The sequence below is a fragment of the Salmo salar genome, chromosome ssa03, assembly GCF_905237065.1.
Source record: "Salmo salar chromosome ssa03, Ssal_v3.1, whole genome shotgun sequence".
Taxonomy (NCBI): Eukaryota; Metazoa; Chordata; class Actinopteri; order Salmoniformes; family Salmonidae; genus Salmo; species Salmo salar.
This window is the reverse complement of record NC_059444.1, coordinates 50,636,367-50,656,269: the sequence shown is the minus strand read 5'-3', so window position 1 is coordinate 50,656,269 and position 19,903 is coordinate 50,636,367. Positions and strand designations below refer to the sequence as shown.

The 19,903-nt window shown below is 46.1% G+C and overlaps 2 protein-coding genes across 2 annotated transcripts in view; both read right to left on the bottom strand.

The window, feature by feature from the left end:
• Positions 1–1,007: 1,007 nt before the first annotated feature.
• scaf1 (SR-related CTD-associated factor 1) lies at positions 1,008–13,131 on the bottom strand (the record flags this gene model as incomplete). Its single annotated transcript, XM_014192259.2, is given in 6 exon segments — positions 1,008–1,592; positions 3,967–4,095; positions 5,558–5,845; positions 11,079–11,161; positions 11,311–12,766; positions 12,769–13,131. Coding segments are annotated over 6 exon segments (2,469 nt in total), but the record flags the coding sequence as incomplete, so codon positions are not given.
• The window catches only part of LOC106600664 (splicing factor, arginine/serine-rich 19), a 24,712-nt gene continuing 17,494 nt past the window's right edge, over positions 12,686–19,903 (bottom strand). Inside the window, exons 3-7 of the mRNA XM_045716045.1 lie at positions 18,489–18,510; positions 16,416–16,529; positions 16,251–16,330; positions 15,301–15,415; positions 12,686–15,181 (exon numbers count right to left, since the gene is read on the bottom strand). Of these exons, the coding sequence (XP_045572001.1) occupies positions 13,133–15,181; positions 15,301–15,415; positions 16,251–16,330; positions 16,416–16,529; positions 18,489–18,510 (2,380 nt within the window). The 3' untranslated portion in view covers positions 12,686–13,132. The remainder of the gene's footprint in view (positions 15,182–15,300; positions 15,416–16,250; positions 16,331–16,415; positions 16,530–18,488; positions 18,511–19,903) is intronic.

Genomic DNA, 19,903 nt, shown 5'->3' with positions numbered 1-19,903 from the left:
ATTACAAAACATTTATAAAAACTGATTAACTCTGACAGCCCTAATAATTATATACTTACATAGTTTTGGAGGTGCTCTTGATGTTGCTTGGAGTTAACTCGTTTGGGACTATTCCATTGGTTCCAATTCTGACTGCCTGACTTGTCAAACACTTGTAGAGATAAACTGACTGGAGTGTTCACCCACTAACAGATTACAGGAGACCTGACAATGAAAGGAACAAGCACGTTGATACATGCAACACCGTTCACACATCCCAGGCACCCAACATGCATTGACTCACCGCATAGCTTCAACTTCCAATGTGTAAACCCATCAAGTCACAGAAGACTTCATTTTCATGGTTGCTTTTAACGTCAGCTCTGATATCACAAGTCATATGCTTTCAATGTTTCATTTGATGTCCGTTTATTGACAGATACCACGTGGTAATGTACTCGAAAAATGAATCACTAACACTAATATAAACCAATGAAGACTAACCAGAGTAGTCATGTCAAATTGCATCTCAAAACCAATCTAAGTTTTGCAGTTCCCTACTTGAATAGGTAGGGTAAGGATTGTGTGGCGGATAAAACTGATCCTAGAACTGCCTGTGTGTATGACAGAAATGGATACACAGATGCATGCAATTACTTTAGGCTGCAAAGTGTCTCTTTTAACTAAAGTGTCTACATTCTTACATAACTTGAACATTATCTACAGTATTTAAGCCTGGTTCAGAAACAGCCCTTATAAAAAGAATCCATCACAAACAGTTCACTCAGTCAGTGACAGGGCTGCTGCAAACCTGTAAATCCATAGCTTGTAGGACAGTGACACCCTGCTTTCATTTATTTCTCTCTCTGCCTAAGCACTGATCAGAGTACACACACCTTCAGGGTTGGTTTCCCGGACACAGATTAAGCCTGGTCCTGGATTTAAAAGCGAACTCGATAGAGAATCTCCTGTGCTCAGGAAACCACCACTCAGAGTACAGACTTCAAATAAAAGACAGGGACAAAATATCAAGTGTCAAATCTCTATATTTAAACCATCCATCCATTCAACAGACCAAGCACCTGACTATGACAGGTTTATACCACACAAAGAGAAAGGAGAGTCAGTGTAGTGTACTTACAGTATATACAGTATGTGTGTGCGCGCATGTGTAAGTGTGTATACATGTGTTCTGCATCTCTCCCACAACATTGTACTTTTTTTAAAATTCATATACTGCGTGTGTATATTTCGCAGATATCTACTCAACATTTCTGTACAGCAAGACACACAGGAGACGGGGGGGGTGTTACGAGTTTACATGGGGAAAGCAAATAGGGAGGGGGAATAAAACAAAATGTCACTCTACGGCCTCATTGGGCCCAGTCACGTGCAAGGAGAGCGGGGCTGGTCCTTGGGTGGCAGAACCAATGGGAGTAGGGGGAGTGCGACCCCTGGTCCAATCAATAGGAGGAATCCATCTCTCTGTCCTCCCTCTCTTCCTCGTCCATCTTTCGACCGTGCTTCCTGAAGTACTTGTACCTCTGAACATAAAGCTTGACCAGGTTGCTCACCTTGACCGGGTTGATCTCTCCCGTTCGACTGTGGCAGATCTGAGAAGCAGACACAGGTCGGTATTAGTCAGAAACACACTATATATATATATATATATCAAATGCCTATTACAGCGTAATTACTATGTAGTTACAGTTTAACTAGGCTGTAATTACTTACAATGTAATGTAATTACAACTTCCAATTGTAACTGCTGGAACATAGTAACATATTCTGCATTATAAACCGGGTAGTTTGCGTCCTGGATGCTGATTGGCTGAAACAGCATTTCAGCCGTGTGTATATTATACAATATACCATGGGTATGATGCAAAAATACTCCTTTTTATGTTGGAAACCAGTTTATAATTGCAATATGGCACCTCTGAGGTTTGTGGTATATGGCCAATATACAGCTCGGCGTCGTGCATAAGAACAGGCCTTGGCCATGGTACACTGAATAAAAACATAAAACACAACATACAAACACAACATACAATAAAGATTTTACTGAGTCACAGTTCATAAGGAAATCAATTAATTACGCCCTAATCTATGGATTTCACATGACTGGGAATACAGATACGCATCTATGGGTCACAGATACCTTAAAAAATAATGATAATAATTAAAATGGGCGTGGATCAGAAAACCAGTCAGTATTTGGTGTGACCACCATCTGCCTCATGCAGCGACACACATCTCCTTCGCATAGAGTTGATCAGGCTGTTGATTGTGGCCTGTGGAATGTTGTCACACTCTTCAATGGCAGTGAGAAGTTGCTGGATATTGCCGGGAACCGGAACGCGCTGTCGTAAAAGTTGATCCAGAGCATCCCAAACGTGCTCAATGGGTGACATTGGTGTGCAGGCCATGGAAGAACGGACATTTTCAGCTTCCAGGAATTGTGTACAGATCCTTGCGACATGAGGCCGTGCGTTATAATGCTGAAACATGAGGTGATGGATGAATGGCATTACAATGAGCCTAAGGATCTCGTCACGGTATCTCTGTGCATTCAAATTGCCTTCGAGAAAATGCAACCGTGTTACTTGTCCGTAGCTTATGCCTCCCCATATTATAACCCCACTGCCACCACAGGCACTCTGTTCACAACGTTGACGTCAGCAAACAGCTCTCCACACAACGCCGTCTGCCCAGTACAATTGAAACCGGTATTCATCTGTGAAGAGCACATTTCTCTAGTGTGCCAGTGGCCATCGAAGGAGAGCATTTTCCCACTGAAGTCAGTTACAACACCAAACTGCAGTCAGGTCAAGACCCCAGTGAGGACGGCAAGCACACAGATGAGCGTCCCTGAGACGGTTTCTGATAGTTTGTGAAGAAATTCTTCAGTTGTGCATACTCAGTTTCATCAGCTGTCTGAGTGGCTGGTCTCAGACGATCCCGCATGTGAAGCCGCCTGGGCTGACGTGGTTACACATGGTCTACGGTTGTGAGGCCAGTTAGACATACTGTCAAATTCTCTAAAACAGCATTGGAGGTTGCTTATGAACATTACATTCTCTGGAAACAGTTCTGGTGGACATTCCTACAGTCAGCATGCCAATTGCACGCTCCATCAAAACTTGACATCTGTGGCATTGTGTGGTGTGACAAAACTGCACATTTTAGAGTGACCTTTTATTGTTCCCAGCACAAGGTGCAACTGTGTAATGATCATGCTGTTGAATACACTTCTTGATATGCCACACCTGTCAGGTGGATGGATTATCTTGGCAAAGGAGAAATGCTCACTAACAGGGATGTAAACACATTTGTGCACAAAATTTGAGAGAAATAAGCTTTTTGTGCATATGTTATTTTTTTTAAATATTTTATTTCAGCTCATGAAACCAACACTTAACATGTTGTGTTTATATTTTTGTTCAGTGTATTGGCCAATATACCACACCCCCTCAGGCCTTATTGCTTAAATATACTACACTCCCTCTGTCCTTAATGAAGTCTACTTCCAACAACTGCCAACAACTGTTTGTGGAAATTCTTTAAACCTTCACAAACAAGTCAAAGTAATTGTATCGACACCACACCACTCAGTCTAGTAATTATGCCGATCTTTTAAATTGTGTGAGCCAATATTTTTAAATGTGCAAGTCACAAACAGGTTGAACAGCAATTGTTATTCCTATGGAACAAAACGCACCTACACTCCGTTACTGAGAGATGCTACAGCCTAAACCCAAAAGCCTGACCATTGCAGAGCAGACGTTTTTGTTCCAGCCCAGCACTAACACACCTGATTCGACTACTGATCCAACTGTTTATCAAGTCATAGAATAAGGTGTTTTACACCCTCGAATAACAACGTTAAGAACTCTGAACAAAGAGTTCGTAATAACAGCGCACTTAAACCATGTAATAACAATGTAACGCAGCTAAAGCAGGTTTATGGTTAGAGAGCTGGGTTACCTTGTGTACTGCCTTCCTCAGGATGTCCTTGTAGTCGTCCTTGTTAATGTCTTTACGCTGGTAGTACGGCTTAATGGCCAGCTTCACCTCCTCCACCGCACGCTCCTGAGTGTGGAGCTTCTTCAGGTACTGAGAGCGAGGGAGAGAAAAATAAAATAAGAGGTGCAGTACTAGTGTTGAACGGTATACCGAGACGTCAGTACTTTTTAGATACCAGAACATGCAAAACTGTTTTGCAGTAGAATGTTACTTTCGGTACTTGTGTCAAAATGTGCCTCACGGATCAAGCCATTCTTATCAGTGCAGCCGACCCCTTATTATAGCACGCACAGTGCCTGCTCCACTTGCTTATTTATAGCCTGCACTGGGAGTCTGGGCAACATCATGTTAGCTCCCCACTCATGCTGAACAGAAGTTAACAAACTTGAATAATGCGACAAGGCATGTAGATGTTGAAACTGTTAATTACTGTTCGCAAAACAATGTCGATACCCTTTACAATGGAAGAATATACCGAGTGTGCAGCTTTGTAGGCTAACTTTCCTTGCTAGGTGATAGCTAAAGCTAACATCAATTCACTATCCGAGACTTCGTTTGTGATAATATGCAAACTACAAAAGGCATAATATGTTCATTTCAAAGCTGATTATCAATAAAAAACTTTATGGATTCAGTTATTCGGTCTCTCTCTCTCCAAAAGATGATCTATTGCCTCAGCGATATTTTGTTCATTTTTTATTTAACCTTCATTTAACTAGGCAAATCAGTTAGGAACAAATTATTATTTACAATGACGGCCTACCGGGGAACAGTGGGTTAACTGCCTTGTTCAGGGGCAGAACGAGAGATTTTTACCTTGTCAGCTCGGGGGTTCGGGGATTCAATCCAGCTCTAACCACTAGGCTACCTACTGACCCAAGTTCCTTAGTGTCCTGACTGCCTCGTGAATGACATCGTTACTCGTTAGAGTCAACGCACATTTTTATGAAAAAGCTACTTCTACGCAAATGTTGTTGAATACAATTTGTCATCTGTAGCCCCATGGAATCACTCAAAAACAAGCCCAATAACTCAATGCATGCACACACTCCTATTGAATATGCATTCACCTGTATTGTCCATATGCTACAGATTGATTTACCCAACAGAGATTTACCATTCAAATAAATTATTACCATTATGTAGTTAGATTGGTAAAAACAAAGTCAAACTGATTGCATGATTGTATAATTGATTAATTAATGCATACATGGCTGTCTCTGAAACATGTTGGTAAAAAAATGCAAATGTAATGATATTGAACTCAAAAGATGCCCAACGATTGAACAGAGCAGTAGCTGAGTATATCTGTCTGGATAAAGTGCCATTCGGTGACTTTGGCAAATATGCCTTTTTTTTGCCGTGGAACCGTTTTGGTATTGAGCATCGTGATACTAAACCTGGTATCGGTAATGAAGTCAACATTCTGGTATCGTGACAACACTATGCAGTACTGTACTGATAGTCAGATGACCTTATTCCTTTCCACACACACATCAGTAATTGGAAGATATGGGGGTGGTAGAAAGACATGTTTTTCAAATGGTGCTACCTTGTCAGGGTCCTTGCTCTCATTGTCCCAGCCTATATCACTGGAGCCCCCGGACCCTCCCGAGAACCCAGAGGGCATGGGAGGGGGCGGGGTCTGGGCACAGCCGCCACCCATAGACATGCCAGGGTGCAGGAGGCTGGGTGGGGTTTTGGTGCAGCCCACCATTGGGAGAGAGCTGTGCAGGATGAACTGGGCAGGGGTGGGGCCAGGGGGAGGAGGAACCTGGGAGGAGGAAGAAGAGGAAGGGGCATGCTGCGATGAATGGTTCTGATTGGTTTGGGAGAGAATCTGCAAGAGAGAGAGAGAGAGAGAGACGGAAGATATGATGAGAAACAGAAGTGCTTGGTCAGATATTGAACACCTTCAAAACAATCCAAGACAAATATGTAACACGTACAGTTGAAGTCAGAAGTTCACATACACATAGGTTGGAGTCATTAAAACTTGTTTTTCAACCACTCTATACATTTCTTGTTAACAAACTATAGTTTTGGCAAGTCGGTTAGGACATTACTTTGTGCATGACACAAGTAATTTTTCCAACAATGTTTACAGACAGATTATTTCACTTATAATTCACTGTATCACAATTCCAGTGGGTCAGAAGTTTACATACACTAAGTTGACTGTGCCTTTAAACAGCTTGGAAAATTCCAGAAAATGTATTGGCATGGCTTTAGAAGCTTCTGATAGGCTAATTTCCATCATTTGAGTCAATTGGAGATGTACCTGTGGATGTATTTCAAGGCCTACCTTCAAAAATCAAAAGAAATCAGCCAAGACCTCAGAAAAATAATTGTAGACCTCGACAAATCTGGTTCATCCTTGGGAGCAATTTCCAAATGCCTGAAGGTACCATGTTCATCTGTACAAACAATAGTACGCAAGTATAAACACCATGGGACCACACAGTCGTCATACCGCTCAGGAAGGAGATGCGTTCTGTCTCCTACAGATGAACGTACATTGGTGCGAAAAGTGCAAATCAATCCCAGAACAACAGCAAAGGACCTTGTGAAGATGCTGGAGGAAACAGGTACAAAAGTATCTATAGCCACAGTAAAACGAGTCCTATATCGACATAACCTGAAAGGCCGCTCAGCAAGGAAAAAGCCACTGCTCCAAAACCGCCATTAAAAAAGCCAGACTACGGTTTGCAACTGCACATGGGGACAAAGATCGTACTTTTTGGAGAAATGTCCTCTAGTCTGATGAAACAAAAATAGAACTGGCCTAAGAACACCATCCCAACCGTGAAGCACAGGGGTGGCAGCATCATGTTGTGGGGGTGCTTTGCTGCAGGAGGGACTGGTGCACTTCACAAAATAGATGGCATCATGAGGTAGGAAAATTATGTGAATATATTGAAGCAACATCACAAGACATCAGTCAGAAAGTTAAAGCTTGGTCGCAAATGGGTCCTCCAAATGGACAATGACCCCAAGCATACTTCCAAAGTTGTAGCAAAATGGCTTAAGGACAACAAAGTCAAGGTATTGGAGTAGACATCACAAAGCCCTGACCTCAATCCTATAGAACATTTGTGGGCAGAAGTGAAAAAGTGTGTGCGAGCAAGGAGGCCTACAAACCTGACACCAGCTACGTCAGGAGGAATGGGACAAAATTCACCCAACTTAGTGGGAAGCTTGTGGAAGGCTACCCGAAACATTTGACCCAAGTTGAACAATTTAAAGGCAATGCTACCAAATACTAATTGAGTGTATGTAAACTTCTGACTCACTGGGAATGTGATGAAAGAAATAAAAGCGGAAATAAAATCACTACTATTATTCTGACATTTTACACTCTTAAAATAAAGTGGTGATCCTAACTGACCTAAGACAGGGAAATTTACTAGGATTAAATGTCAGGAATTGTGAAAAACTGAGTTTAAATGTATTTGGCTGAGGTGTATGTAAACTTCAACTGTATACAGTGTCTTCAGAAAGTATTTACCTCCCTTGACTTTTTCCACCTTTTGTTGTGTTAGAGCCTTAATGTAAATTGGATTCAATTGTGATTTTGTGTCACTGGCCTGCACACAATACTGCAATAATATCAAAGTGGAATTGTGTTTTTAGAAATTAAAGGCTGAAGTGTCTTTAGTCAATAAGTATTCAACCTCTTTGTTATGGTAAGCGTCTTAATTATCCCATCCGCCAAATACAATGGTGTAGAACTTACAGCAAAATGCTTACTTACAAGCCCTTAACCAACAATGCCATTCAAGAAATAGAGTTGAGAAAATATTTACTAAATAAACAAAAGTAAAAAATGTAATAAAAAGTAACAAAGTAACAATAACAAGGCTAAATACAAGGGGTACCAGTACCGAGTCAATGTGCAGGGATACAGGTTAGTCAAGGTAATTTGTACATGTAGGTAGGGGTAAGGTGGCTATGCATAGATAATAAACAGCGAGTAGCAGTTGTGTAAAAACAAAAGGGGGGGGGGGTCAATGTAAACAATCCGGGTGGCCATTTGATTAATTGTTCAGCAGTCTTATGGCTTGGGGGTAGAAGCTGTTAAGGAGCCTTTTGGACCTAGACTTTGCGCTCCGTTACCGCTTGCCGTGCGGTAGCAGAGAGAACAGTCTATGACTTGGGTGACTGGAGTCTGTCCATTTTTTGGGCCTTCCTCAGACACCGCCCAGTATAGGTCCTGGATGGCAGGAAGCTTGACTCCAGAGATGTACTGGGCCGTATGCACTACCCTCTGTAGCGCCTTACGGTCGGATGCCAAGCAGTTGTCATACCAGGCGGTGATGCAGCCGATCAGGATGCTCTCGATGGTGCAGCTGTAGAACCTTGAGGATCTGGGGACCCATGCCAAATCTTTTCTGTCTCCTGAGGGGGAAAAAGTGTTGTTGTGCCCTCTTCACGACCCTCTTGGTGTGTTTGGACCATGATAGTTTGTTGGTGATGTAGACACCAACGAACTTGAAGCTCTCGACCCATTCCACTACAGCCCCATCGATGTGAATGGGGGTGTGTTCGGCCCTCCTTTTCCTGTAGTACACGATCAGGTCCTTTGTCTTGCTCACGTTGAGGGAGAGGTTGTTGTCCTGGTTCCACACTTCCAGGTCTCCAACCTCCTCCCTATAGGCGGTCTTATTGTTGTCGGTAAACTAAGGCCTGCCACGTGTCATCAGAAAACTAAATGAGTGTGTTGGAGTCATGCACAGTCATATGTGAACAGGGAGTACAAGAGGGGACTAAGCATACACCTGAAGGGCCCCCTGTTTAGGATCAGCGTGGCTGATGTGTTGTTGCCTAACCTTTCCACCTGGGGGCGGCACGTTTAGGAAGTCCAAACTTCACTTTCTTGGGCACAGGGACTATTGAGGTCTACTTGAAACATGAAAGTGTTACAGACTCGGTCAGGGAGAGGTTGAAAATGTCAGTGAAGACACTTGCCAGTTGGTCCACGCATGCTCTGAGTACACATCCTGGTAATTCGTCTGGCCCTGCGGCCTTGTGAATGTTGACCTGTTAAAAAGGTCTTACTTGCATAGGCTATGGAGAGCGTGATCACGCAGTCATCCGGAACAGCTGGTGCTCTCATGCATGTGTAACAGTATAGCTTCCGTCCCTCTCCTCGCCCCTACCTGGGCTCGAACCAGGGACCCTCTGCATACATCGACAACAGCCACAAAAGCCGAGGCTCTTGCAGAGCAAGGGGAACAACTACTTCAAGGTCTCAGAGCGAGTGACGTCACCGATTGAAACGCGATTAGCGCGCACCCGACTAACTAGCGAGCTATTTCACATCGGTTACACATGCTTCAGTGTTGCTTGCCTCGAAGCAAGTATCAAAAGACATTTAGCCCGTCTGGTAGGCTCGTGTCACTGGGCAGCTCTTGGCTGAGTTTTTCTTTGTACTCCGTAATAGTTTGCAAGCACTACCACATCCAACAAGCGTCAGAGCCGGCGTAGTAGGATTCAATCTTAGTTCCTGTATTGATGCTTTGCCTGTTTAATGGTTAATCTGAGGGCATAGTGGTTCTTATAAGCGTCTGGATTAGTGTCCCACTCCTTGAAAGCGGAAGCTCTAGCCTTTAGCTCAGTGCGGATGTTGCCTGCAATCCATGGCTTCTGGTTGGGATATGCAAGTACGGTCACTGTGGGGACGACATCGTCGATGTACTTATTGATGAAGCCGGTAACTGATGTGATAAACTCCTCAATGCCATTGGATGAATCCTGGAACAGTCCTGTAGCGTAGCATCCGCATCATTTGACCACTTCCGTATTGAGTCACTGGTACTTCCTGCTTTAGTTTTTGCTGGTAAGCAGGAATCTGGAGGATATAATTATGGTCAGATTTGCAAAATGGAGGGCGAGCTTTGAATGCGTCTCTGTGTGTGGAATAAAGGTGGTCTAGAGTTTTTTTCCCCTTTGGTTGCACATATGACATGCTTGTAGAAATAATGGAAAATGGATTTAAGTTTGCCTGCATTAAAGTCCCCGGCCACTAGGCGCACCACTTCTGGATGAGCATATTCTTCTTTGCTTATGGCCTTATACAGCTCGTTGAGTGCGGTCATAGTGCTAGCATGGTTTGTTGTGGTAAATAGACAGCTACAAAAAATATAGATGAAAACTTGGTAGATAGTGTGGTCTACAGCTTGTCACGGGGTACTCTACCTCAGGCGAGCAATACCTCAAGACTTCTTTAATATTAGACATCGCGCACCAACTGTTATTGACAAATAGACACATACCACCACCCCTCGTCTTACCAGACGTAGCTGTTCTGTCCTGCCGATGCCCGGAAAACCCAGCCAAATGTTTATTATCCGTGACGTCCTTCAACCATGACTCGGTGAAACATACGATATTACCGTTTTTAATGTCCTGTTGGTAGGATAGTCTTGAACAGAACTCATCCAGTTTATTCTCCAGTGATGTCACGTTGGCCAATAGAACAGATGGTAGAGTCATGTTACCAAATAGGGCTATCTTCTGTATACCACCTCTACCTCGTCACAAGACAACTGATTGGCTCAAACGCATTAAGGAAAGAAATTCCACAAATTAACTTTTAACAAGGCACACATATTAATTGAAATACATTCCAAGTGACTACCTCATGGAGCTGGTTGAGAGACTGCCAAGAGTGTGCAAAGCTGTCATCAAGGCAAAGGGCGGCTACTTTGCAGAATCTCAAATATAAAATATATTTTGATCTGTTTCACACTTTTTTGGTTACTATATAATTCCATGTGTCATTTCATAGTTGATGTCTTCTCTATTATTCTACAATGTAGAAAACAGTAAAAATAAAGAAAAATCCTAGAATGAGTAGGTGTGTCCAAACTTTTGACTAGTATTGTGTACACACACGACCCCACACACACACACACACACACACACACACACACACACACACACACACACACACACACACACACACACACACACACACACACACACACACACACACACACACACACACACACACACACACACACACACACACACACCAAGAGGAATATAATTACTCAAAGACACACACACACCTGGCTTGTAGCATGAATGAACTCTTGGGCTTTGGCTCTACTTGCGATATTGGCCTCTTCCATCTTAAACAGCAGAGCTGTCACTGAAATACAGAGAGCAAGGGGTTAGTAAAACCTTATAGATATTATATACTTCATAGTAGCAACAGGAATACACAAAAAAAGTAATGCCCCTCCACCAAAAATCTACTAGTTGACATTATTATAATGAATGCTCGTGACAGAGACTTACATGCTAAAACTCCTCCGGCTGTGCAGTCCACTCCTGTCTGCAGACTCCAGGGGAGGGTAGGGGCAGCAGGAGGGGGAGGAGGAGGCGGTGGCAGCTTGTTGGCTGAGGATGAAGAAACAGAAGAAGAGGAAGAGGAGGAGGGGTCTGTGGAGGAAGGAGGAAGGGAGAGAGAGGCGAGGGCAGAGCCAGATGAGGAGGAGCAAGGGGGTGAGGCCAGGGATTTGGAGGCTTCTTCCAGAGGGAGGGGCTTCATGCTGGAGGGGCCGTACTGTGAGAGGCCTCCCCCCTGGGAGGAGGGTACGGACGTGGGACTGGAGGGGGGCAGGTTGGGGGTGCTCTGGGTCTGAACAGGGCAATCCTCGGGAAGGAAGGAGGGCTCAGGGGTCTTACAGCTGCTGTCCACAGTCTGCGAGTCGGGAGACGACTCCCGAGCATCACGCGAGGTGGTGAGGGACGGCGGAGGGGTGTGGGGGGGTGAGGAGGACGGGGGGAGGACACTGGTAGAAGAGGAGGATGATGAAGAAGAGGATGAGGAAGGGGTTGGACCGGCTGGACCAGAGTGTGGACTGGAGGGTTTTGTCCCGACTCCTGATTGGATGTCGGAGGAAGGCCCACCCCAGCCGCCGCCCTCAGAGCTACAGTTGGCCATGGCGCCATCTACGTCCGTCAAACCAGCGGCTAAGCCTTTCTCTCCCCGCGTCTTCTTAGCCAGCCGCCGCCTACGCTTGGTTGCCAGGGACGATGATGGCGAAGACGCCGAGGAGGAAGTGGAGGTGGTGGAGCTGGGCTTGGCCTTCTTGGACTTCAGCGTTGCCACCGTGGGATTGGCCAGCGAGGAGGAAGGGGGAGCGGCCAGGGAACTGCGTTTGCCCACCTTCCCCAGGTCCTTGTTGCGTCCACTCAGCAATAGAGGCTCAGAGCAGGGCTTGAGGAACGGAGACCTGCTCTCATTGTCCCTCCTAAAGACCACCGCAATGGAACCTCCCACCACCGGCATCCCAGAGCCCCCTACTGACCCGCCTGCCCCGAGGAGCTCCATGCCCAGCTTCCCAGAGCCCACCGGGCCCCCCGTGGTGCTGCTCACGCCCTCACGCACGAGCACTGACACTTTGGATTGCAGCTTGGCTTTCCTCCCACCACCGCTTAATTTCTTGGACCTGCCAGACCGACCAGACTCTTTCTTTCCCCCTTTTTCCCCGCGCTCTTTCTCCTTCCCCATCTTCCGCCCTCGTTTGGCCGAGGGAAGGGTGGCTAGGGCGGCCTGGGTTGGGGAGAGTGAGGAGGTGGAGAGCCCCTTGCCTTTGGGTCGAACCGAGGAGGAAGAGGACGACTCGGACTGACCAGCTTTCGTGCCCGTTCGGGATTTCTTCTTGAAGTGGTGGCGTCCAGGTTTGGTGGCGGTCTTGGGTTTGGCGCTGGGGGCAGCGGGTTCCAGAAGCTGGGGAGGGGTGGGGAGTCTTCTATAGAGGGGTAGTCTGAGTCCAGGGCCTCCCCGTCCAGAGAGTGCATGTTTATCTCCAGTTTGTCTGAGAAATGGTCCGAGTCGTAGCCATGGTAATGTGACGGCGGCGAGAGGGAGCGGCTCCCACGCCGGCCCATGCCGTCTTCCAACTCTTCGTCCGAGCGCCGACGCCTCTTCTTCTTTCTCTTGTGGGGCTTGTCCGAGCCCTGGGAGGGGCTGCGGGGGGAGGATGGAGCCAGCGGGGGGGAACCGGGGAGAGTGGTGGTGGTGGTCGTGGTGACTGTGATGGTGCGCTTGATGGCGAACAGGTCAGAGCCATTGAGATCTTGGATGGACGGTGGCACCACGGGACGACCGTCTCTACGTCTTTCCCTGTCTTCTTCTCTGACCCCTGTCCCTTTCTCTGTCCCTGTCTCGGTGCCTGTCCCGCTCTCTGTCCCTTTCTCTGTCCCTGTCCCTTTCTCTGTCCCTGTCCCGGTGCCTGTGCCTGTCCCGGTGCCTGTCCCTGTCCCGGTGCCTGTCCCGGTGCCTTCGTTCTATGCTTCCTTTGGACCTCTTGGAGCTGCCTCTTTCTCGGCTGGTCGATTCGCGGACGCCGTCTCGCTCTCTTTCCCTCTTTATCCGGCTCGAGTCTCCATCCCTCTCCCTTCTCCGGGTGTCATCTTTCTTTCTGTCCTTGTCTCGAGCTCCATCTCGTTCCCCATCTCGGTCTCTGTACCGGTCTCTGTCCCCATCTCTCTCTCTGTGTTGGTCCTCTGAAGTGTTTGACCAGGAGCGACCCCCGTGCGTTTGCTGCACTGAGGAGTTCTGTGAGCGGGGGCGTGCTGAAGATTCCGGGGTGCTCCATCGTCTCTTCTTCCTCTTCCTGCTATCGCTTCTGCTGCTCCTCCCTCTCTCCTCCACCTTTGTTTTCTTCTCTTTCTCACTCCGCCGCCCCCTCTCCCTTTCCCTGTGTCTTTCCTTCCTCTCACCACTCTTCTCTCCTCCACCATCCTTCTCTTTCCTTTTCTTCCTCCTCCTCCTACTCTCCTCCTCCTCCCCTACCTTGCCCTCCTTCCGCTTGCGCCGCTCCCTCTCCTTGGAGCTCTTGGAGGACTTGCGGCTCTTGTCCTTCTCGGCAGTGGAGGGGGGGGAAGGCAGAAGGAGGGTGTGAGGAGACAATGGGAGGTGCTGAGGTGAGAGGGAAGAAGGGAAGGAGGAACGGTATCTTGCTTTACGCCGGCTGACCAGCTTCCTCCTAAGATCTCCCGCCCCGACCACCACCTCTTCTTCTTCTTCTTCTTCCTCATCCTCCTCCATGGGCTCCCCATCCTCCCTGCCAGGCATCACCGGCCCCGCCCAGTCCCCCTCAGCCCGCACCGACACAAAGCTATCCCCATCCAGCACCCTCAGGATCCTCTCCGGCTTAGCTCCCCCGTGGAGGAAAGGACTGCCGGAGGAGATGGGGAGGACGAGAGGAACGATTCCTTCCCGGCCTCTCTCCTCCCTATTCCCTCCGTCCCTCTCGGTGGCCCCCACGATCTCACCCTCCTCAATTTCAGAGTGGTCCGAGTGGTCCGCCTTCTCTCTCCTGTCCCGTACTTTCACCCGGGGCTCTTTGGTTCGGTCCAGCCTCCTCCGGAGGGGGAGAGGGAGGGAGCGCGGGGAGAGCGGGAGAACAGAGAGAGTGTCCGTGGAGTCTGGAGGAGCATTGTCTTTCTCCTCTCCTCCTGTCCTCCCCGTCTCTGCCTTCCTTTTCTTCCCTCTGGCATCGCTCCCCTTGCTGCTCACGCTGTTCCCTCTCTCCCTCCCTCCCCCTGTCGCTCGCTCCTCCTCCTCTCTCTCTGAGGGGGGAGAGCCGGTCGGATCAAAGGGGTCGTACTTTTCCCCTTCCTCCTCCTCCTCGGCCGCTCCTCCCTCCCTCTCTCCTTCCGTAGGGTGAAAAGGGTCGTAGATCTCCGTCTCGCCCTCTTTTTGTCCGTCGGTGCCCACAGGGGGTGGGGAGAGACATAACAAGGGATCAGAGGAGGAGAAAGGGGGGTCAGAGTGAGAGGAGGGGGGAGCCAGGGAGGCGGAAGTGGAGGACACTACGTCACCCATCATCACGCTGTTGGCCCTTCCCTCCTGGATGTCGTTGTGGTAGCTGGTTGCCACAGCTCCAGGAGAGGAGGATGAAGAGGAAGGTGGGGAGGCAGGAGAGGAGGAAGGAGAGGAGGGAGATGTGGAGGAGGGCAGGGGGCTCTTGGCAGTCTCTGTGATCCCGTGAGGAGGAGGGACGGCAGGCATCCCTTTAAGGCCTGGGATTCGAGTTAAATCCATGGCCAGGATGGGAGATGGGCTTGGGGAAAGCTGCAGTCCAGTCAGTACTCCCTGGAGCCTGGGGTTGTGAGTGGAGGAGGGATGCTGAGGGCCGGGGATAAAAGAGCAACCCTGAAAGATGAGACAAGAAATGTTAGGCTTTAATCAACCACCTGGGGTCCACAATCTGTGAAGTGTGTGTGTGTGTTTGGGGGAAGAAGAGTAGTGTACGTGTTTATTTGAGTCGGTACCAATAATTTACCTGACTTCCTGTTGCCTATACCAGGGGTGACAGTGGACAAGATACTGAGCAGTGACGAGCCTTCCACTCTTACCTCAGCTGTCAACTCGACTTCAAGGTCAGAACTGGAATACAAATACATCACTCCTGAGACCACGCACAGTGGAACTGGCACATCTAAATTCCCTGTTATGTCATTTATTATATTGGGTGTCTCACTCTCCCATACATTTCAGCTTACTTTTCACTCTGACATCCTCTCTTTAGCCGGGCATATGATTTTGGCCCCAATTTAGCTGTCCCTGACAAATTTGAGATTGGAGACAAAATACACATGTTGTTGCCTACTCGGAGCACATGGCTGTCACCGATGCTTGTTTAATGTGAGCGGGTCAGAGAAGAAATCTGAGGGCTACCGATCCCGTCTTTGAGACTTCCCGATATTTTCAAAAAATCTGCAATGCTCTTGTAGTGTGAGATGTTTAACGACAAGTTTTGAGAGCGGTGATCAGCAATTGCCAATGATATCCTACCAGTGATGATGATGTATCGCATCTGCCAGAATGTGTACTATTAAACAAGAGCGATGAATACTACTTGCATGCATTTGTCCTTGCCTTTAACCAAAGCGTAATATCGTCACAGCTCTGAAGTTGACAAGCAATGTCATTCAATTCAAAATGTATTGGCTTGATATTTCAACTCTGCATGGCATGCGTGAATGTCTGACTGAAAACGTTTATGAGGCGGCTTTGAGCCACAGCTCATTCTAGCTAATCTAATTACATAATTGTTTTCGCGAGACAGGGTGGTATTGCGAATCCTCACAACCAAGGGAAGAATTTTATAGCGTGTGACCCCCGTCTCTGCCACATCGTTTAGAGTGCACACCACTATGTTGGCAAGACAAAAAAATGACAGGAAAGATTTTAAAAGTAATGTAGTGTACGCCGGCATTACCTGTCAAGGAGATGCTGTGGAGAGCAGTGAAGATGGACCAGGCAGGGAAGCGTTTCGGGGGTTGCAGTAATGACAGCTCCCTACATGAAGGGACGACACACACATTAATAGCTGCTACAGTCAGTGGAAGAGCTTTAAAAAACACACACACACAATCACACTCACCAGCTCGCTAGGCTCGTCATCTGGGCTCTCCCTATCACCTTGGTAACACCTCAACCTCGTCCTACTCCTTTCTTCATCCTCATCTGTCTCCTCTTCGCTGGAGTCTTTCTCTGTCTGAAGACACATAAGGCAAATCAAATTTTGTTTTGAAGAATTTCCCCCCCGTGTCACATCGCTTATCACTTCAGGTATATTAGAAAATGTAGACAGTGAGTAAATGTAAGCATTCCTCAATTCAAATCAGTTGCAGCATGACCATAAAAAAAAACGATTGAACCAAAACCCTCAACTTCTACGGTACCCCTCAATTAATTTGAGGAAGCACAGTTACAGCACAACCCTTTGTTTCTGGGATTCATGCTGTCTCCATCAGTGTCTTCCTCTATGCCCATCTATGTGAAAACAATAGTGAAATTGTAGTCTAGCTAGTCTCGACATCAAGCTATCATTACTGATCGGGGTTAGCCGTTTAGCTAATTTCACAGTTTCCTGCGAAAAAACACGAAAGATGGACGATCATGACATTCAGTGATTGGGTCGTAACTAGGTAATGCTAGCTGGCTAATAAGACCACAGATCTATAATGAAAACTGCAGCCAGCGAACGAGAGAGCTAACTAATGCGAGCTAACTATCTAATTAGCAATTGCATTAGTTATAACTGGCAGTGGCTAGTTAACGTTAGATGTTGCAAAATACCTAAATCAGGCCGCACTATAGTCAGTTGACTAGGCTGACACACTACATCAACTAACTTAACTAGTAAATACACTTGCTCCCTGAAAACTAGTTACATCGCCACATGTTTTCAATGGGATAGATTCATAGCTAGCTAGCCAGACCTGCCAGAAATTGCAGTAACGTTACTAGCTAGCTGGCCAGGAATGCTAATGTTAGCTCACCTCCTAGCTACACCAGTCAAATACATGCGCTAATTACCTTAGATCCAGTTATATGTTTTGTCCGTGTAAATCCACAATCTTCAACTACCCTTTATTTTCTAAAACATGCAATTTACGTTTAAAATACAGTATTAAAGGTTGAGATATTGTTCTTTCAAAAGCACAATAAGAGGCCCATCCCATCCATCGCCGACATTTTACTTCCCTTCACTTGAAACCGGTCAACAAGGGCCGACGGGAAATTACGTTTTTAATTGATCGGGCTGATTTTGGGTATGACAACCTTCCAAATGCTATTTCAAAGATCCTGCACAAAATAAATACTTTTCCCACCAATACATCTAGACGTGTATTTAATACTGAAGATGATATTTTTTCACATTTCGATGACTGAATATCACGCCTTTTTTATAACAAATAATTGCAGCGGTCTAAGACACTGCATTTCAGTGCTTGAGGCTGGTTCGAATCCAGGCTGTATCACAACCGGCCGTGATTGAGAGTCCCATAGGATGGCGCACAATTGGCCCAGCGTCGTCCGGGTTTGGCCGGTGTAGGCTGTCATTGTAAATAAGAATTTGTGCTTAACTGACTTGCCTAGTTAAATAAAATACACTATTTTATTGTTTACGTGTGAATTGTCTTTCAACCTTTTTATCCTCATATGTTGACCCATATCCTTTTAGTGTATATACTTCAGAAAATGTGAAAACTTTGCACTGGTGTAAACCCATGCTAAATCTGTCTCAAAGTGTTGTAGTTTTGTGGTTCCCCAGATCTTTGCTTGTTGGCCTAGCACAGCAAGAGCTTTCCTAAGTATTGCAGTAGTTTTCCAGGTCATAGTAGTTTCAGTAGCCCCTCTTTAACAGTCCATGGTCCTGATCTCTCTCTCTTCATTCTCCAGCATCACCCTGGTTGCCATTTGGAAATGGGCTATGTCCCTCATCATGATGCCAGTGGAGGCTGGTGGAAGGAGCTATAGTAGGATGGGCTCATTGTAATGGCTGTAATGGAATTAATGGAACGGAGTCAAACATGTGATTTCTATATGTTTGATGTGTTTGATACTGTTCCATTAAGTCCATTCCAGCCATTAAAATGAGTCCATACTCCTATAGCTCCTCCCACCAGCTTCCACTGGATGATACCTGTTAGGGATGAAAACAGGGTACCCAGTTACACAGAAACAGGCACCTATAGACACACACAACAGAGACACATACGCAGGCCTATGTTGTCCTCTCTGACCCATCTCTCAGGCTGGTAGAACAGCCCCTTCTCTCCACAGACCAACAGCAGAGCTTCGACCAGCTGGATGCCACACAGACTGCGGTTCCCAAATGCTCACACAGGGATGGCAGAGGGAGCAGGGCCAGGACAGGGAGACCAAGGAGGCACATCCTTCTGCTACAGAGGAGGAGTACAGAGTAGAGAGGAGCTACACGATGGGGAGACAAGTCAGTTTGTGTGAGAGAGAAAGAAAAAAAGACAAAGGACTAGCTAGATAGATAGACGTAAGAACAAGAGAGGAAAAGATGGAGAGGAACAATTTGTTAGGAAGAAGTGACAGAAAAAGATTAAGAAAGAAAGAGTAGAAAAATAAGTAACCCGACACAGAAAGGCAAAAAGAGAGAAAAATAGAGCTGAGATTGAGGGTGATCGACAAATGCTAAGAAGAAAAAAAGTTGCTGTGAAGGCAAAGACGGAAATGCAAGTAGAGTTTTAAGTAGTTTTAAAGTAGAGATAACTTACCCTGTTGACTGGCTGTTAGGGCCTTTAATTTCGATGCCAGCTCAGTCTGAGTCCCTCTATTTGCTCCTCTCCAACCTTTCGTGTTCTGTATCCCTTACCTCCTTGTTCTCTCGCCCTCTCTCTCTCCCTCTCACACACAGACACACACACACACACACACATTTCTATATATGTTTTTATCTTTAACTCTGCATTATCAGGAAATAACCAGAAAGTAAGTATTTCACTGTTAGTCTACAGCTGTTGTTTACAAAGCATGTGACAAATACAGTTTGATTTGATTTGACAAACACACACTTCCTTTCTCTCCATCTACTGTACATTAACTAATGCATCATGTTGTCTGACCAATGTCCGGGTCCATCAGAAACCAAATACCAGAGGCCTTCAATTAATCATCACTAAGAGCATTCACAATTACACTCAGTCCCCGAGCAACAATCATCAACATTTTTAAAAGGTTTTAAAAACAATTATAATAAATGCAACAGTTGGACAATGGATGAAGATACTCCAAACTATTTTAAATTTTTTTTATCTATCAAATTTTTAAAATGTTCCTCATTTCAAAGCATTGAAAATAATTGGAATTGGAATTTCAGTGTACTTCCTGAATTGACTGGAATTGAAGGGGAATAGACCCCCACCCTGATTTGGGTTTTCAATTTATTGTAAGATTTCAACAACAAATTGTATAATTATAATATAATTGTATATATGAGTGCATTCTATCAGTTATTAGAAATATACACTACCGTTCAAAAGTTTGGGTCACTTAGAAATGTCCTTGTTTTTGAAAGAAAAGCACAATTTTTGTCCATTAAAATAACATCAG